The sequence below is a fragment of the Phasianus colchicus genome, chromosome 1 (assembly GCF_987193195.1).
Source record: "Phasianus colchicus chromosome 1, bPhaCol1.hap1.1, whole genome shotgun sequence".
Lineage (NCBI taxonomy): Eukaryota > Metazoa > Chordata > Aves > Galliformes > Phasianidae > Phasianus > Phasianus colchicus.
Window position 1 is genome coordinate 79,090,696 of NC_143436.1, and position 19,159 is coordinate 79,109,854.

The following is a 19,159-nucleotide window of genomic DNA, read 5'->3' on the forward strand; positions in this document are numbered from 1 at the left end:
CACCTTTGGGGATTCTCTGTGTGCATCCAAGTGCATAAAGCATGCAAGCAGCACAAGAGAAAAGAGCTCACACCTGTCCCCTGAAAGGAAGAGCATTTCTAACACTCTTAAGAAACTGATTTGCAACTGGCATTTATGAATCGTATTTGTTCATTCTCCCCATCCCTTCCACTCCTTGCAATTTGTTTTTCTAATAATAATAAAAATTCAAAACAGACTGCTTGGTATAACTAGGTATACAATGGCAAAAAAATACTCTACTTTGCTTTTGATGTGGGATGGAGCTAGGAGAAGCTCGGGGTAGTGTTTGCAGGTTAGCAGCAAGCAGCTGTGACAGGGCTGCTCCTGGCACACTCCACCAGCCCCAGAAGGGTGCTCCTCGCCATTTTCTAGTGTGCTGTGTTGCAACATGAAGTGGCTGTGTCACTAACCAAACTGCTGCACGCTCCAGTTGGGATCTAAATCCAGGAACTGCAGTAGGTGAATTGGAACGTGGACTTGACCCAAAGAGAGCAGGCATAAAGAAAGAAATGAAAGCCTCAAACAGCACTGGTTTGAGGTGAAGTCATTTGGAGAAGAGTGGGAATGTGGATCCTGAGTTACAAAGGTCCGCAGACTGCTGGGCACATGTGGCTCTGGGTACTTGTTTCTGTGGTCTTAGGATCCTGCAAGGCGCTGGGTAAAGATGAGAGGCCTCCACTTCTCTGGCACAGCCTAGTGAGACATGCTGCCAGCAATCTCTGGGCCAGCTCATTCTGGATATGAGATTTCTTCATTAACGAACCAGCAAAAGCAGTGTTCCTTCATGCATATCACCTCATCCCCCTGAGCCTGCCCTGCCCCAGCCCCAGCTCTCACGAAAAGCTCACTCCAAATTCACCTGCCTCTGCTTTGTGAAATCCAGTGGTTAAAGCCGCACACAAAGCGCTGCAGGGACGCAGGATACCGGTGTGCCCCCATGACAAAGCGCCGTGGTGCACCGTGGTGCTCCTTGGGCACGGCTCGGCCCTGGCGGCCCCCCGGACGGGCTGAGAGCGAAGGGGGAAAGCGGCCCCGTCCCTATCGTCCCTTCTCGGGCCAGCCCTGCCAGCTCGCTTCCCACATCGCCGCCGGGGGGAGCGGCGGGGGGCCGCGCCGTTCCCCGCGCCCCACCTGGCCGGGGCAGGGCTGCCGGCTCCTTGCTGGGGGCTCCGCGGTGCCATCGAGCGCCCGGCGGGGTCCCGGGGGCCGCCAGGACGCCACCTCGCAGCGATCTCCGACGGCGCGGCGCCGCCAAGGTGACCCCCTAGAGCAGACCCCGCGCCCTCGGCCGCCCACGCCCGGCCGCGGACACTTGAGAGTTTAAAGAGGCTTTTCTTCGCCGGGAGCGGCCCAGGGGGGAAGGGGAAGGGGAAGGGAAGGAGGGGTGGGCGGGGAGAGGCTGGCAGGGCAGGAGCCGGGCGGGGTGCTGGCTCCAACTGGAAAGGAACCAGTCCCAGCCCAGCCGGGGAGCTGCGAGCGAGCCGGCAGCGCCGGGGAGAGCGAGCCCTGGGCCCTGATCCCGGCCCGCCGCCTCCCGCCCCGACGGCGCGGGACGGCCCCGCTATGGGCACGGCGCCCCGCGTCAGTCCCGCGGGGGTCGGCGGCTGCGGGAGGGCTGCGGGCTCGGGTGGGAAGCGGGGAGTGGCTGTCACCTGTCGGGCCCTGGTGGGATGAGGGAGGAGGGGGTGGGAGCACCGGCTTTCCGGAGCTGTGATCCTGTTGGAAGCCCACCTCGCTCTTAATTTGTGTTTCAGGGTGGGTCTGTGAAGGCAGGGAAGAGGCCAGAAAGGGAGAAGACGACGCAGTGCAAGCAGGAAGCGGAGCAGCAGCAGAAGGAAGATGAGAAGGAGGGCCTCATCGAATTCTATGGTTCCTACCAGGAGCTGTTCCAGTTCTTCTGTAGCAACACGACCATCCATGGAGCTATCCGCCTGGTGTGCTCTAAAAAGAACAAGATGAAGACAGCCTTCTGGTCTGTCCTCTTCTTTCTCACCTTCGGCTTAATGTACTGGCAGTTTGGAATCCTCTACAGGGAGTACTTCAGCTACCCTGTCAACCTCAACCTCAACCTCAACTCAGACAGGCTGACTTTCCCTGCAGTGACGCTGTGCACGCTCAACCCATACAGGTAAGAAATGGTCTCCCAGAACTTTCAGCTGCCTTGACCTCCATGGGCATAGGATACAGGCATGTATTCGTGTTCTTTTCTTGGTCCTCGACTTATAGAAGGGCAGGTGGAAGGGAAGCTTCTTGCGAGCCTTTGTTGCCACAGGGCATTCGCAGTAAATTGTGTTTTACTGTTCTACCTGGTGGTGGGCTGCTCTGAAAACTTTCCCAAGGCAGAAGCAGTTGCACTTCCTTATCTCCCACAAGGAACAATGGCCTCCAGCAAAGGGGCTTGATTTTCAGCTGTCAGTGGGAATATCCTGAATCACCCCATTAAACTCTGCCACATATCTTATTCAGAACTGTTCATGTGCATCCAGCCCTAACCCTGCAGGCTCCTCTCTCCCACCGTATAGGTACAGTGCCATTCGAAAGAAGCTGGACGAACTGGACCAAATCACCCATCAGACACTGTTGGACCTTTATGACTATAACATGTCCTTGGCACGAAGTGACGGGTCAGCGCAATTCTCACGAAGGCGCACCTCGAGGAGCCTGCTCCATCATGTTCAGCGCCATCCTCTGCGGAGGCAGAAGCGGGATAACTTGGTCAGCTTGCCAGAAAACAGTCCCTCAGTGGACAAGAACGACTGGAAAATTGGCTTTGTTCTGGTGAGATCCCAAGATGTGTACTGAGCTACCCACTCCGACCCGTCTAGCCACTTCTGCCTTTTTAGCCTTGTGGCCATGCCCTTCCTCATATAGAGGGATTTTTGGTGCTGGCTTTTCTTGATGACAGATGATGTGGAGTTGAAGCCTTTTCCCAACATATTACTGGTCCCCAACTCCCGTCCTTATTTATGTGCAAGACTTGTCCATGTCAGTGTCCGTCTGTTCCTAGGTGAGACAGAGAAACCTTGTTCTTCCTGAAGGCTACATCAGTCTTCCAGAGCTATTTACTAACAGCCACAGCATTGCTCTGTAATTGTTGAGGGGATGGTATTGCATGGCCGTGGGCCATGCAGAATGTGATCATGGCTATATTTGCTCCTGGGCAGTATCTTCTTTGCCCTAGGGTATCTGTATTTGCATTTTAAAAGGCACTGAAGGGAGTCATTAGCCAGTTAAATGGAGTTCTACGGGGTCACCAAGTTTCTCTGGACACACCCTGAAGGGAGGGCTCCCCATGCTAGAGTTTAAAGCTTCTAGTTTTATATCACATAGGTTTTATATACAGTGGATCGCACTGCACAACACACTGCAATTTGCTGTTTACAGTCTCACTCACCCATGCCTGCTGACCTGGTGTTTCGCTTCCACTGAGGGATTACTTTTTCCCGTGCTATTGATTGCCTTTTTCTTGAGCACAGCAGTGCTGCAGAGCATTTTTGCTCACTCTGCTTTGTTTCTGTACCTTGATAAGGGAGCACAGCCACCTCCTCTGGGACGAGACTTCCCTGATACAGCTGCTTTCTCATTCTCACAGTGCAGTGAAAACAATGAGGATTGTTTCCATCAGACGTACTCCTCAGGAGTGGATGCAGTGCGGGAGTGGTACAGCTTTCACTACATCAATATCCTGGCACAGGTGCCTGATGCGAAAGACCTGGATGAGTCTGACTTTGAGAATTTTATTTATGCTTGCCGCTTCAACGAAGCAACGTGTGACAAGGCGTAAGTGGTGGAAACACCCCACTGTTTATTCCTACTGACACCTGCATTTTGTGCCTGGGTTCAAGGAGAATTCATGTTAGAGAACTTCTTTCCCAAGGTGGGGCTGTTCTTTGTTCAGGTCCCATTTTCTCAAGCAGTATCTCAAGTTTTTCCTGAGTATTGTGCTTACCAGGGTCAGACTTTCTGTGACCTGAAGCTATGGACCTCAGAGGATGGTTTCTCCTTCCCCTGAATTTCACAGAAATGAAATAATTACACTGCTACAAACCCCAAGTGTACAACATAGAAGGCTGGTGTGCATGCTGAGGGTGGTGTGCAGTGCTGAAGTCATACGTATCAGACCGATAAGGGAAGAGGAGAAGAGAAGGACAGTGAAAACAGCATTGCACTTCCCTCCTGCCGTTATGGTTTAGAAGCCCTAAAGAGACGATGAAATTAAACCCATCAGCAAGGCAAGGGGTACAGAGATCTAAGAGCTTTGTCAATATTAAGATAATACAGTAATTGCTGATGCTGCTAAAAAAACCCATCCTGGCTATCAAATGCTAGCAATACAAGAAAATGTATAAAAACCCGTCTAGCTCTAGGACATTTTTTACAGCAGATTTTAATTGCTTTTCCCTGTTCAGGTTAGTTTACATAACAAACACTGCCCATCTGCTCTAAGTCCCTCTCTGTGCAGGTGGAAAAGAGAACTGTTCCTTTCAGGAAGTTCTTGGTCTCACAGCTCTTCTCACCTGTGTGAATATTTCTGTTCCCATCACAGGAATTACACCCACTTCCACCATCCCTTGTATGGGAACTGCTACACCTTCAATGACAACAGCAGCAGCCTGTGGACATCCTCTCTGCCTGGGATCAATAATGGTGAGAGGCACTTTCGGCTTAGCTGTTTTCCCCAGGGAGGGTGTCTGAAAGACTGGAGGAGTTACAGGCAGCCAGTGGTGGTGGTAGATTGCAGCTCTGCTCTGTCTCATCCCAACTCTGCTTTGACTCATGTGGAGGTGTCTGTGTCATGGACATGGTTGTCCTTCACTGCTGTCCTACTGAACTCTCTTTCCCATCAGTGCCTGACCCTTACGTTCACTGCTCCCTCTGGACTTTCACTGTCTGCTCCTGAAGTCTCTGTTGAGCTCTAGTGCTGTCCTCCTGACAGTTTAGTCTTGGCTTCCTCCTTCGGCACTTACAGTTTTGAGCAGCTGGTTTAACCTTTCTGAAGCCCCTCTCGGGCCAATTTTCTGTTCAATTCCAATTCTCTCTGTGAAATCTCTCTCCATTCCCAGATCTGCCTTTTCTAAGTAGCAATTAAGAAATCCAGTTTTCTCCAGCCTCTCCTGGAGCCTTCAGCCTCCAGCCTTCTCTCTGTTCTCCCTTCAGCCACACTCCCATTCCCACTCAGCTTAGGTTCAGCCCCAGCCGACATTTCTCTCCCTTTACTTCTTAGTGATCCAGATGTAACTACTCTGCTCTCTGTCCTTCCCTACATGATGGCCACCCGTGACATCCCTTGTTCTCTGGCATGTCCTCAGGCCTCTCTCTGGTGGTGCGCACCGAGCAGAATGATTTCATCCCTCTGTTATCAACAGTAACTGGAGCCAGAGTCATGGTCCACGATCAGAATGAGCCAGCCTTCATGGATGATGGGGGTTTCAATGTGCGTCCAGGTATTGAGACCTCCATCAGCATGAGGAAGGTGAGGCAGCCGCAGCAGGGTTAAGAGCTGTGGATGTGGGACTTCAGTGTGAAAGGTGTAACTTGGTGGATAGATACAGATGGTTTGGGACTGAAGGTGTTAAAGGGAGAGGATTAATCATCTGGAATGAAGGGGGGTGGGGAGGGGAGGGCAGGAAGACCAGCAATTTACCAGGCTGGATGAGAATTCATAAGAGAGTTGCAATTCATAAGAGAATAATGAAACGGGTAAGCAGGGGGAGCTGGCATCCAGTGGTAAGCATAAGGAGCAGGTAGTGATGAAAGCAGTGGGTCAGTGGGTGGCACAGAAGTGTAGAGATGGGATAACAAAGTGCTAGTTGTTTTGTGAAACGACTTTGATGTTCTAGGAGATGACCGAGCGCCTTGGGGGCAGTTACAGCGACTGTACAGAGGATGGCAGTGATGTGCCAGTGCAAAATTTGTACTCATCTCGCTACACTGAACAGGTAACCTGTGATCACTGATTCCATGCCAGCTCCTTTCCCAGCTTTCCTGGAATGCTTCAGTCCCCTAATAGTTGTGCTTGTCCATGGGCAATGTTAATATGATAATGTGATACAGGGCATAAAAGCTTTGGTTCCCCTGTTCAAATATTTCCATATCATGTGTTCGCAGGTCTGCATTCGTTCCTGCTTTCAGCTCAACATGGTAGAGCGCTGCTCCTGTGCCTATTACTTTTATCCCTTACCTGATGGAGCAGAGTATTGTGACTACACAAAGCACATAGCTTGGGGTAAGTACTTACAGGAGAGGATTTATATGATAAATATTACAAAGTAAACCTCATGCCCATCTGAACCTGTTTTGCCCACCTCATGTCCCAGTAACTCTTAACTGTTTTAAATGAGGCTTTCTGATATGGGACAGCCAAAAGACACTCTTCTCTTCGATAGTTAGTTCCTCTGAATGTGTGAAAGGAACTCTTTGGATTCCCTCTGCTGTTGCACATTACTTTCTTTCCATATAGATACTGTGAGCTTATCTGGATTTATTTTCTCTGCTGCTTAGGCTACTGCTATTACAAACTCCTTGCTGAATTCAAAGCTGATGTGCTGGGCTGCTTCCACAAATGTCGGAAACCTTGCAAGTAAGTCTGTAAGTTACACTGGGAACTCTCTATTCCTAGAGATGTTGGAAAGCATTCACTGACCAGGACAAAATCTTGAGCCACTAGCTGAAGTGCAGACCTAAATGATATTTCTCCCATCAGGAAGATAAAATGGCTGAGGAGAATCAGTGTCGGCTCCGGGGTGAGCTCCTGAAGATTGTGCAGAAGCTCAATGGGAAGTGGGCACAACTTCAACATGGGAGGGAGTTTCCAGGTGTGCCTGGGGACTGAGACCGAGCTTCATGGCTCTGACCACTTCAGCAGCTAACACACTCTCTTGTCTTACAGAATGACAGAATACCAGCTCTCTGCTGGATACTCTCGCTGGCCTTCTGCTGTCTCAGAGGTAAGAGGGTAGCGTCCTGGCTTCACAGCACTGCTCTGAACTCTGATTTAATCCTCCCCCTCAACTGGTTCCAAATCTACAAGAGGTGACTGCAGTCACATAATTTATTGCACTTTCATTTCAGGATTGGGTTTTTTACATGCTTTCACAACAGAACAAATACAATATAACATCCAAGAGGTGAGAGACCATTTACAGAGATTTTATCAAAACCAGAAATAATCCAAGTGGAAAAAGGGTGAATGGAGTGGTTCAAAGTTCAGATTAAATCAGTAATGGTGCATGGACTTGAGGCAAGGGCAGTGGATTTGAGTCAGCAGAGAGAAACCGTGACGTCAACAAAGACTGGGTATCCAAGTGAAGACTTACAGGGTTAGCTGCTAGTCTGAAAAGAGTAACTCAAAGGCTCCTGCCATATGGTTCAGAGTCACCGTAAAGGCTAGTGAAAGAGTGGGAAGGGAGAGCAATGCAGGAGTTGCCACTTACCAACTTATGACACAAATGCTGGAGTTCACAGTGCAGTCTCAGAAATGCACAGTTGGTCCCTCAGATTTTCATAAAAACTGAGGGAACTCTGGAAATGGAGAAAAGATACTAGGTGGTATATGTGTAAGGAGCACAGGAAGTGGAAGGAGACAGAGAAGATGGCTAAGCTTAGTGAAGAAATGCAAAGACTACAGATTTAGCATTGCTCATACTCATTTTTCGTTAACAGGAATGGAGTTGCAAAAGTGAATATCTTTTTTGAGGAATGGAACTACAAGACCAATGGGGAGTCACCAGCCTTCACAGTACGTACTTTACCACATCCACCCATTACACCACAACGTCCGTCTGCATGGCAGGTGTTCATTCCAGCAGCACTGCTGACTCTCAAGTCTCTTCCTGTGGAAGATGTGGAAAAACTCCCCAGTGCCATGATAGTACTAGCAATGGGAGCAAACAGAGAAGCAAAAGGCTCCAACAAATGCTCTCATCACTCCCTATTTCTTTCTCTTGCAGGTAGTGACTCTCTTGTCCCAACTTGGGAATCAGTGGAGTCTCTGGTTTGGATCCTCTGTCCTATCTGTGATGGAGCTTGCAGAGCTGATTCTGGATTTCATTGTCATCACTTTCATCCTGGCCTTCCGCCGGTTCCGCTCCAAGCGGTGGCACACCTCTGCAAGGCCCCCTCCAAATAGTCACGATAACACTGCCTTCCAAGATGAGGCATCAGGACTTGGTGCTCCACACCGCTTCACTGTTGAGGCTGTAGTGACCACGCTGCCATCTTACAACAGCCTGGAACCATGCGGACCAAGCAAGGATGGTGAAACAGGACATGAGTGAGGCAGAGATCTATTTCATAATTCAGTTAGATGACAGTTGGACCAGAAGCTGTGTACTTTCTCTGTGGGACCTACTTTTCATTCTTTTTGGGATGCTCTGCCTCGATCATAGCAGAAGACTGTACTGTGGTTAATTGCTTTTATTATATGTGAATCCTTCAGTCTTGTAAAACACTGTTGCTCCTGGGATCACCAGGGATGAGAGTCACATGGTGTTTGCAAAGGGGAGATGTCAACTCAGCTTCCTTATAGTCTTTACATGTGCATTAATTTTTTTTCCTCTGCAAAAAAGATGCTGCAACAGCTCTCATCTGTTATTAATTAAAGAGGTTTGGCAGGTGCAACTGGCCTTCTCTGTAGTATGACAAGGGACCAAAATGGAGTCTCAGCATGGATGTAAGTCTCTCAGCAGGCTGAGCCTTAAACATCCCCTGAGGCTGGAAACCGGTTGCTCTTCCCTACTTCTTAACAGCCAGCTCTGATCTCTAGACCAAGCTGCACACCCTCTCTTCTCCCAGAGGAGAGGCTGCTGGCAGTCTCAATCCATGTGATTCACAATAGTCTAGGGAGGTTGCTGAAGCGTGCAGGACAGAAAGGAGCAGGACAGAAAGGAGCCCATAGCACACTGGTAGAGCTTCACTGTGTAACAATCTCCTTCCCTGTGATACACCATACATACGTACATTCAGCCATTTGTTTGCCAGAGGGTTCAGGATGAAATGAACTCAGCCTAGAGTGGGCCCTCATATTCTGCTAAGGATTATAAAACTGCTGCAGACTTTAATGTAAGATGCTTTCAGGGAAAGCTTTGACCTGATCAAAAGATAATAGATGGTTACCTCTAGAAGAGGACCCTCTCCTCAGTTTAAAGAACAATTTGGAGATCTCAGCGTACACTTTATCTTTTGCAGAAAGCTTGCCTTTTTTTCTTTATACAAAAAAAGAAGTCTGCTGCATCTGTTGGCAATGGCGTTTACACAGCACTTTACATGATGCCAAAGAGAGCAAGGGTGATGTCCTCAACAGACAGGAAAATCCACTTCACTGGACACAGATACCAGAATTAAAATATCTAGTTTAGGCATATCCATGTACATAATCATACTGCAAACAGCCTCCTCTTTTGAACTCAGAAAGTAGTCAATCAACAAACAAAAACTTAGAATACTTTAAAAATTTAAGGTAGGTGCCCCACACTTGGAGCTCTGCAGAACTTTACAAGTATGTATTGTTACCTAATTCTCCCATTTGATATGTAAAACATGCCTGTTGCACTACTGTTGCCTTGATTACCTAAGTGCACTTTCCACTTCCTAGCAGAATGATTTTATTCCTCACAGGCACAAACACTAAACTCAAATCTTAGTTTTTCCAACTTTGTCCCAGTGCTGTGCCGATCCTTTCTGTCTAAGGGAAGAACTACTGTTTTTCTACTGGGAATAGAAGCAAGCAATTAGCAGGGTGAGGTGAAAGGGCATTAGCTGTCATTGGCATCCTTGTTCTTCAGACTGGCAGGAGAGAGAGCCCTGCAACCATGGGTACTGAGAAGCCTTCATTGTAAACAAACAAACCAAACAGACTTCTACAAGCGTTTAAAAGAAAAACACTAAAACACCCACCCTAAAGTTGACCAAATATAGGAATTTTTATTTTCTGCAAAAACATGCTGGCTAAGAAGCAAAGTTAAGAGCTAGAACTAGTGACTAAAACAAACAAAACTTTTTGACAATTAAAGCAGTCTTGAATGATCAAAAGCAAAAAGAAGTTAGAATGCTGCATCCGCAGCCCAGATCCTGATCGTAAATTCAGTATTACTGATTGTTGCTTCAGGAAGTCACTGGTACATGAATGAGCAGAAGTGTGACACTGAGCACTGCCAGTCATTTTACAAAGTCACCTCCACATCAAGAAAAGACAGATTGGAAGTAAAAAGTGCAAAACATAAAGCAGTCTCAACCAAGCCTGATCTTTCTAGAATATATAAAAACTAAAGCATGAATCCTCACATGATACAGTTCCTTGTGACAACCATAACATTGATGCAACCCACTGCATCACACATAATTTAGTAATTAAATAAAGATCAGAGGCAATAGCTACTTGAAAGATATTTAACGTCTCTTCAGATATAGAAGAAAGTGATAATTCCTGGAGGAATCTTGCACCACATTATCTCTTCTGCAGAAGTGGTGAAATTTAAAACATGAGCTTTGACTGACGAACTCAAAGTAATGGCTATAAATCCAGAACTAAAGGCCTGTACAAACATGAAGTTGCTATACAGGTCGGCAACTGGATTAGCTGTACCTGCCCAAAGGATTAGTGCAAAAACTGCCATTGTGTGAGAGATCAGGCCATCCTCACAAGAAAATCCCTATGCTTGCTGTGAGCAGACAATGCCATAAATTATCAGCTCAACAGACGCACAGTGAATTTGGTCTGGCTGATGAGAGGTGAGGCCAGTAGTGCTGGAATGAGTGCAGGAAATTGAGTGTTTCACTGAGTATATGAAATACTAAAGAAAAGGGAAGAACACACGCATTCAGAGATATTCACTGGACAACAAGGGAAAAGTCTTCAACTTTCAGCTATGAATTTGTACAAAGGATAAATTTATTAGTTACATTAACAGTACAGTGCAATTACTTAAAAGACATGGAAAACACACAAGGAACAACTGCTGTTCATAGGACACTGAAGAAAGGGAAGTGATCTTTTTGGACTGGGAACACATCATCCTAGGAAAACCACAGACATAGGGAAAAATGCCTAAAGGGGAAGGAAGGTGCGGAAGAAGAAATTATTTTGTGGACAAGTTGGAGCATGAAGTAAGAATGCTGCTGAAATATAAGGAAGAAAGATCTGAGCTCTTGGGATGTGGAAGAACCAGCTGAGACAGGGTATAAAGGGCCCAAATGTCTGTGGTAGTAGCAAAAATTTGCAAGCTGATAGAATTAAAAGCATTTGGACATCATGCTATGGAAGAAAAGGAATATAGTCTAAGAAATTTAAGGACACTAATTATTTTGGTGGTTCCAGTCAAATGAAAGGACCTGAAAAGCACTAAGATGAGAGTGCACTAAGATGATAGTGAAGTAGGACCAGGGAAATCGAAAGTGATATGAGAAGGAGAGGTTGAACAGTTCAAACCTCTAGCAAAAAGGGTTTGAGAATGTGAGGGTGTAGAGATGATGCAAGACAATACCAGGGAACAACAAAATGAGAGGAGTCCCATACACAGGTGCAAAAATTCACAGGAGCATTCAGAGCACCCAAAGAGACTTGAATGAAGAGAGTAGCTGGAGTGATGATATAAGCCAGGAAACTATGAACACGTGTGACAGGAAAGGCAGGGGCAAAAAGAAGGAAGACAGCAACATCTGGGGCAGGAAAGAGTTGCTGGGAAATTTTCAACACAAGTTCTTGTGTCTGGACAAAGGGAAGTTTAAAGAAAGGACAGCTGACCAGTTTTGGAGAGTGAGCACAAGTCTCCAGGTTTGGCTAGGGACTTTGAGACGATGTCATCAATGGAATGGAGTCTTCATATGTTCTGAGAATAAAAATCCTTCCTGCCCACAGCAAAAATGGGACAGAACTAATTGCTTGGTTGTGCAGGCCTGATCTGTACTGACATTTGGACGGTATGTGCTACTTTAACTCACTGGCCAGACCAGAATCCCTACTCTTCCAGGAGTGCTTTCATTTTTGAGATAGCCTAGCAGCACTGCTTCAGTTTCACCAATGGACATACATTGTTCTGATCAGTCTGCAATAAAGTTGAGCCTGGACAAAGATTGCAATCAAAATGTTTTGATCCACAAGCTGCAGAGAGGATTGTTTACAACTTCAAAATTGTAATAGCAAGTGCAGATAAATGCACAGGTGTCTCATTTTAAAGCAAGTTCTGCCCATTTCTTCTTAATGAGTTTCAAGTGTACAAGTGAAGCAAAACTGGGGGGGTACTTACCTTAATTCCAGCTATTCTCCAATCTATCCTGTGAGTATCATCCTACTTCAGGAGATCTTCATTCAGATCCTGAGTACAGCCCAAAAGCCATCCCAAACCCAGTGAAAAATAATGGTCCAAATTTAAGGACCTGGACGTAGGTCACTGAAACCCACAGGCAACACAGCCTGAGAAGTTAGAGCTACCAGCAACACATCCATTTGGGGAATCACCTCCCTGTGGATTACACCACAGCTGGACATGGTGGCTGGAAGTAGAATTGGCTTGAGGAGCCTCTAGTCTGCATGCCTTGTTACAGACTTACCACCGAGTCAGTCATACATACAGTTCCAGTACCACTGACAACCAGCACCATGGCAACAGGAGACTGCTCCTTACGTTAAGGGATAGAACTTTCATTATGCATATGGTACTGAAGTGACAATAAAAACAGTGTGTTTAGAAATGTGTTAAAAGCAGTCTGTGATCCCAGCCCTTCCCACCCACTAACAGACCAGACAGACTCAGTAAGGTGATGAACTGTGTTTCTTTGAGACTGTTTAAAGTACATGAGTCGATTACTACAACATGCCAGAGATTACAGTTGTGTTTATAGAGGAAGGAAATAAATTGCACGTGCGTAATTGGCTGTAATGCTGCATACAGCAGAGTCCCTTGCTCTTACTCAGAGGGCCTTGGTAAATTTTTTGCCCATGCATAGAGACACAAAGGAGGGGAAAGGTAGCAGAAGAGACAGCAACATACAACATCCAAGAGAAAAAAAATGGAAGAGACAGCCTAAGGGGACCTTAGTCCCCAGAGGAATAGGAGGAATGGGGCACCAACGGCTTTGTTTTGAAAAGTTCAAGAGAATTGCTGGTCTGGGGGCCTCAAGCTTGTATGCCCACCCCCTAGAATGATAGCCGTAAGTAGTACAAAGCAGACCCTGGCTCCTCTTCAGCAGATGCACTTCTGACCGTCCATCACATCTCAGTTCCACAGGGAATTAGGGAAGTGCTCAGGGGACGAGGGCTGCTTCACTGCAGATCTTCAACTCTGCCCTCACCCAAGGTGGAGAGGGATGGAATTGCAGGGAGATGAACTCAGCGCAAATGAAATGCTGGGGCATGGAAGTGAGCGTGCAAAACCTAGCCCCTTCCCAGACAATCTGTGAGGAGGAAAGGGGCTTCTCCAGCATACTCAGTGCAACAAAATGCATCTGCCCCTCCCATCTTTTGTACTTCCACCCCGGAATGCCAGTGATGTTTTCCCCTACGTCCTCCTAAGCCTAGACAGAACTCTGTGCCTGAGGTAGAGCTTCCTCAACTAAAGAGCTGTCCTCTTTACAGTCCAGATTATGGGCTACAGCTCAGCTTGTAAAAAAAAAAAATAAAAAAATACACTCCTCAAAAAACTGCAGAAACTGTGGAACAGGACAGCTCATTTAACCTCTGGTTTGACAACATATTTGAGCAATTCACAGCTCCTGCTCTTTCTGAAAGCATAGGAGATTGCTTACAGAAAACCATGGCATTCCACACTGTAAGTTTATTTACAGCAGAGACCACTCCAAATCTAAGCTCAAGAGAACCCATAGCAAGTAGGAAGATTTCAGTTTTATCTAGAGATCTATGCTGCCAAACTGGGGCAACTAATGTCACTTTGCAATATCCATGCCAGAGCAGCATTTCCCTTTGAATTCCTAACTCCTGCTAAAAGTTAGGGCTTTCATGGTTGGAGAAGCAGAACAGGTATTCTTAAAAACCTGTGTGACTCAGTCTAATGTGAAGAACATCCAATTTCCTTCACCTTCATCTACTATGTAGTGGACTTCCTTTGCCATTCAACATGGTAACACTGGAAAGCAAACTCCATTCTCTTTTCTGCTACTAACTCCAACATCTTCCAGAAAGATGCAAGACTGTAGAAAGCTGTAAGGTCCTGGCTTGTGTCTGCATAGATGAAAGGAATATTTGATGCACGTACACCCACCACACTCCTTGCGCTGTTGGCAATTTATTCCTTCTGGCAGTAGATTTTATGCCCACACAGACCCTTTAGACAGCGATAAAACTCCTTTCAATCAACATAAATTTGTTGCACTTCACTAAGGTAATCACGTCGGCTCCCTTTTATTACAACTGAAATGTCCACATTCAAAGAGCAAGTCAACTTATTATAACAGGCAGAATAAATCACTTCCTTGAGTGCTCATCCCTGCATGATTAGAGAAATCTAGATGACTGTCTAGCTCAGTCAGATGGATCATAGTCACTGACCAGCATAAACTAGCCTTTATTTCATCAATTAAAAGCATACATCATGTTGCCACTCTTTATGCAGAGCACAAGCATCTCACATGATGAAGTCCTGCATCCCCAAAGGCACTACATTAAGGCATTCTTTATTTGCTAGAGTTCACACAGGCACTAACTGAACAAGCTTACACCCCAAAATAAGCCACAAATTCCCTGCAGAAGAGCAAGATAATAGCCACCCACTCCTCTTCTGCTTCCTATTCCTCTCAGCTCAGATGACCCTCTCTTAAGCTGCAGCTGTTGGGAAGTCTAACCCATGATCAGTAGAGCACTTCATAATCTTAGAAAAGACAACAAATCAGAACCAATAAAGTAATCAATGAAGAAGCTAGGTGGAAGGGAAGATTCAGAGGCAAGAAGAGACAGGCAAGGTGACAGGGGATAGCAGGTTGCAGACTGAATGGGCTACATTCAAGTAAAAAAGTAGACTGGACACAAAGCAAGAGGGAAAAAAAAGGAAAGAACAGAAGGGCAAGTTACACCAAAGGTCCCCCAGAGACCTCCAAATCCCCCACGAGGAAACAGACTTGCAAACCCACCCACTTCAAGGTACCTACCCCTCATATTTACAGTTTTATTTGACCTGGTAATAAAGCTGTCTCATTTCTACATTGATGACCACCCCCACTTCCTTTCCTTGCTCTATAGAGCATACTATTTCCACAGTAACTGTGGGAGTTCCAACACTATCACTTCCCTTTTCCAAGGAAAGAAGTTACCACTTATGCAAACAAAACCCTCCAGATCATAAACCCAAAAAACCAAAAGTTTTAAAAGTACTCTGGAGTTAGGGCTTCTTCACCTGTGATCCTGGGCTTTTCAGTACTTACTTACAATCACCACCACCACAATGGCACAAATCACTCCCATCATGATCATCATCTAGAAAGAGAGATTGTCAGATTGTAATACTCAGAACAGATTGGCAAGTTCACACCTTCCATGACAACCAGGGAACATAAGGCAGATGCTGAAGGCAGGACAGCTGAGGCCTCAAAGACTTCCCACAGTGAAATAATCCTAAGCATTTGAAATAGTTATAATGGTTATTATGTCCCAACTATCCTCAGAAAGCCCTGAAGAAAACTAATTAAATTTCCTCTAATGAAAGAAATCATAACACTAGGAAACTCACCTTACAGTTCTTCCACCAGTACTTCCTTTTGAGTTTTGCTGCACTACTTTCAAATACTGAGGCACCAGCCTGAAGCGCATCTGCCCGGTCATCAAGCTCTGAAAGTTTCTGGTCTCGTTCCAGTACCTTGTCAACATTTACTCGCATAATATCAACCACCTGCAGAACGAAAAACAGTAGCAGCAGTCGTAGTGGTAAACAGAATTGCAAGTGTAAGAGCAGTAACACAGCCAAAAAGTAAGGCTGAGATACCACTAACAAGTAGAGGTTTGAAACAAAGAATAAAGATGAGGGTTAAAAAAAAAACAAAACAAAACAGGTCATCACCTACTTAGCAATGGGGAAAGATCCAAGCACACTGCTAAGGTATCATTTCAAGTATAATTAAACTACATTTGCAGCACACTGCTCTCACTTGTTTTTGAAAGTTCTCATCATCAAGATTATAGCAACCCCCTCCACAACAGCGATCACATGCTCAGTGGAAGATAACTGCAAAGACAACTTAGAGCTACGTGTTGCTGCCCCAACGAGGCATAAAGGAGTTACTGCATGTCAGCAGCCACTAACTCTGAAGTCAGGTAAGGTTCACATTTTACATTGAACTCGCACTCCGCCTGTTCTTCTAGCAGGGATTAAGAGTTGTTCTGGATCCTGTAGAGGTTTATTTCTATGACAGACACGTCATATGAAGCACAAGAAGTCTAGCAGTTCTGCTCTTTAGATGTCATAACCAAAATTATGCAGCTCTTAAATATAAAGCCATTTCATCTCAGCTCCAGCCCGTTTACAGATTAGACACTGTGCTTGCATCAATTATTAGTGCCTTTCCAGTATCTATATTCCAAAAGCATCCACCTCTTCAGCAACATAAACTTATCATGAGCATCACTGCAGCAGAGCGGCACAAGCGCCCGTACAGCCTAAGGGAAGCAGCACAGCTACTGACCTCCTCCACCTGGGCCTGCGTCTGCTGCAGCCGACGGTTACTGCTCAGATTGGGGGGCGGCCCCGGGGGACCCCCGGCAGGGGCACCCCCTTCAGGGGCCCCAGGAGCGGGCTGCTGAGCTGGTTCAGACCTGCGGGAACACACAAGGGCAGAGAGAAAATAACATCAGACCCCCAGCTGCCAAAGGACAGACGCCCACCCCGAGCTGAAGGCGAGAGCAAGCAGTGGCCCCCGGGCCCGCAGCCTCCCTCAGCTGCCCCCGGAGCGGCCGCAGGCAGCTTGCGGGTCGGGCCGTGCTGGCATCGCGCCCTGCCAGCTCCCGAGAAGGGAAGGAGGTGACCGGGAGGCGGCCCGCAGCGTGCCGCAGGCGTCGGAGAGGGACGACGGGACCGGGCCCCAGAAGCAGGGAGCCGTGAAGGGGGCTGCAACGAAGGGACGGGCCCCGCGCAACCTCTGGCGCTGCGGGCGGGCAGCGGGAGCGCCCCGGCCGAGGGGTGGCGGTGCGCGCAGCCCGGCCCGCGGTTGCTGCAATGCGCCACTCCCCGTGCCGCCGCCGGGCAGGCCGCCGGCCCCGCTCTCGCTCAACCGCCCGCCCGCCGTCCCAACCCGCACGGCCTCCCGCACGGCCGCCCCATCTCCAGCAGCCGCCGCCGCCGCCACTTCCCGCCCCACGGACACTCACATCCCCCGGCCGACACTCAGACAAACCACCGCGCACCGCGCCGACAGAAGCGCCCGCACGCCACCTGCAGCCTCACTTATAGCGGCTGAGGCCCCGCCCACACGGCCGGCAGCCAGTCAGAAGTAAGCACAGGAAGGTCTCGCCGAGACCAGCGAATCAGCACCGCTCCGTCTTACTCCGAAGCCAATCAGCGCGCCTCGGCTCGGCCGCAGCGAGGCGTCTGTGAAGAAAGCCGCTTCCCTAAGTCCCGCCTCTCGCTGTCCCCGGGCTCCCCGGGAATGAGCCCCGGCCCCCGTTGGCACCGCCCGATCGGAGCAGGGCTCAGCGCCGCGACAGTCCGCTGCGCGCGGGTGCTGCAGCAATCCGGGTATGGTGCTGCTGGCGTGCTGCCGCCGTGGAGGAAAACCTGAATGAGGCCCCGCAAGCGGCTGCGTTCAAGCCTTGGCTGCCAGCTGAGGGAAATGAGGCTCTGGCAGTAGCCCCGAGAACGGCTCTGAGTTTGGCTTTTTCCTCTAGAGATTTTGGAAAACCTACCGGATGAGAAGGGAGCGTTCTTCCATTTGATTGCAAAACGGAAAGCAGAAATATTCTAGGACGAGAAGTTTCCATGCAGCATTTTGTGCAGTGGCAAGCAATCAGGTCAGACCTACGTTGAACTACGTTTCTTTAAAGGTGAAGCGGGACGTTGTTTGGTTTTTCATGATAGACTTGATGATTAGTAGATACACGAGGCAGCACGTTGCATGTTACAGCCTCAGGGCCAAGAGCGTGTGGCTACAAGGAATACAGAAAGTTAAAGCTGATGTGGACTCCCAAATGTCAAAGGAGAATGCAGCTCAGCGTGGCAGAACCATGGGAATAACAGAAGGTGAAACTTGCTGAACTACTGGTTTGGTTCTCCTAGTGCACATTCCCTTGAGGCCCACAGAGCTGAGACTCCTCAGTTTCTGATGTATTTTCAGCTACAAATTTGTTGCACCTCTTCCAGGTGCTTGCTTGGTCTCCACTCCAATCTTTTGGCCATAGTCCAAGGTGGTTCACAAGCTGGGTGTGAGAAGCATCAGATACAAGGTCTGTCCTCCCCTCAGATTTCGAACCATGACTTGTTCTGACAGCGTAACTCACCAATCTGATGGGCAGCTGCAGTCTGTGTGGGTTAGCCATAATGACCACAGCTTCGCTGCCTTGTTAAATTTGTCATTTATTTCCTGTGGGAGTGATAATCCACCTCATACCGCTTTCTCAAGTGAAGCACTGCATATTAGAACAAAGTACATACTGTTTTATGAACCGGGCTTCCTTCAAAACTGACTCACAGGTCTGCAACCCTGCACCTGAGAATGTGGAATTTGCAGTTGCTTGAATAGAGAATTTGGGTTCACCTTCCTGAGGTGCAGACCCAAAGTTCTTTTCATTCCCTGCTGCTTTCAAACAAGTGCTTTTAAAGATAGAGCAATTCTACTCTGTAACAGGATACATTGTCAGCAAGTAACCTCTCCAACTACCTAGCAGTCAAGTTATTATTTAGGCAGATGCATGCTCATCTTGGAGATTTTGTGCTAATTCTTCTGCAGCATATAACAGTAAACTGTATGAGAAAAAAGATGCTGGAGTTGAGGGATCCCAACTTTGACTCACTATGGCTTCTTCTCTCAATGGTCTAGAAGAAGTTATGGAATATGAGAAGCTGGGAGTTTAACAAACCAGTTAAGTGCCTAAATTAACAAAAAGACACTTGCTTGTTAAGTGTCACCAGTTTGGGATTTGTTGTGCTTTAATCCAGCAGGTGGCTAAGCAACACAGAGACATTTGCTCAGTCTCCCCCTTCCCAGA

General features: G+C 47.6%; 2 protein-coding genes across 3 annotated transcripts; one reads left to right on the top strand and one right to left on the bottom strand.

The window, feature by feature from the left end:
* The first annotated feature begins 1,439 nt into the window (after positions 1-1,439).
* On the top strand, positions 1,440-9,536 carry SCNN1A (sodium channel epithelial 1 subunit alpha). Of its 2 annotated transcripts, none has more exons than XM_090148785.1 (13): positions 1,440-1,686; positions 1,776-2,149; positions 2,544-2,799; positions 3,614-3,801; positions 4,568-4,668; positions 5,331-5,494; positions 5,862-5,960; positions 6,130-6,247; positions 6,523-6,601; positions 6,911-6,968; positions 7,093-7,148; positions 7,684-7,759; positions 7,971-9,536. In XM_090148785.1, exons 1-13 carry the CDS (start codon positions 1,585-1,587, stop codon positions 8,295-8,297), a joined length of 1,998 nt encoding a protein of 665 aa, XP_090004911.1. In that variant the 5' UTR covers positions 1,440-1,584; the 3' UTR covers positions 8,298-9,536. The 2 variants fall into 2 exon arrangements, with proteins under 2 accessions (XP_090004911.1, XP_031466088.2); XM_031610228.2 differs by having other exon boundaries at positions 1,440-1,602.
* Positions 9,537-11,608: 2,072 nt separating this feature from the next.
* VAMP1 (vesicle associated membrane protein 1) lies at positions 11,609-17,432 on the bottom strand. Its single transcript, XM_090148861.1, has 5 exons — positions 17,327-17,432; positions 16,645-16,774; positions 15,696-15,854; positions 15,391-15,442; positions 11,609-14,194 (listed from the first exon to the last, which is right to left on the bottom strand). Coding segments are annotated over exons 1-5 (477 nt in total). The 5' UTR covers positions 17,329-17,432; the 3' UTR covers positions 11,609-14,060.
* Positions 17,433-19,159: the final 1,727 nt, after the last annotated feature.

Bases quoted from the DNA above. Each gene is read 5' to 3' on its own strand.
- SCNN1A (XM_090148785.1), top strand. From the start codon at position 1,585: ATGGGCACGGCGCCCCGCGTCAGTCCCGCGGGGGTCGGCGGCTGCGGG. The intron at 5,495-5,861 runs GTGAGGCAGCCG...TTGATGTTCTAG, and splicing joins CCTCCATCAGCATGAGGAAG to GAGATGACCGAGCGCCTTGG. The intron at 7,760-7,970 runs GTACGTACTTTA...TTTCTCTTGCAG, and splicing joins GGGAGTCACCAGCCTTCACA to GTAGTGACTCTCTTGTCCCA.
- VAMP1 (XM_090148861.1), bottom strand. The intron at 15,443-15,695 runs GTGAGTTTCCTA...CTCTCTTTCTAG, and splicing joins ACTGGTGGAAGAACTGTAAG to ATGATGATCATGATGGGAGT. The intron at 14,195-15,390 runs GTAAGTACTGAA...TCATCTATGCAG, and splicing joins TGTGGTGGTGGTGATTGTAA to ACACAAGCCAGGACCTTACA.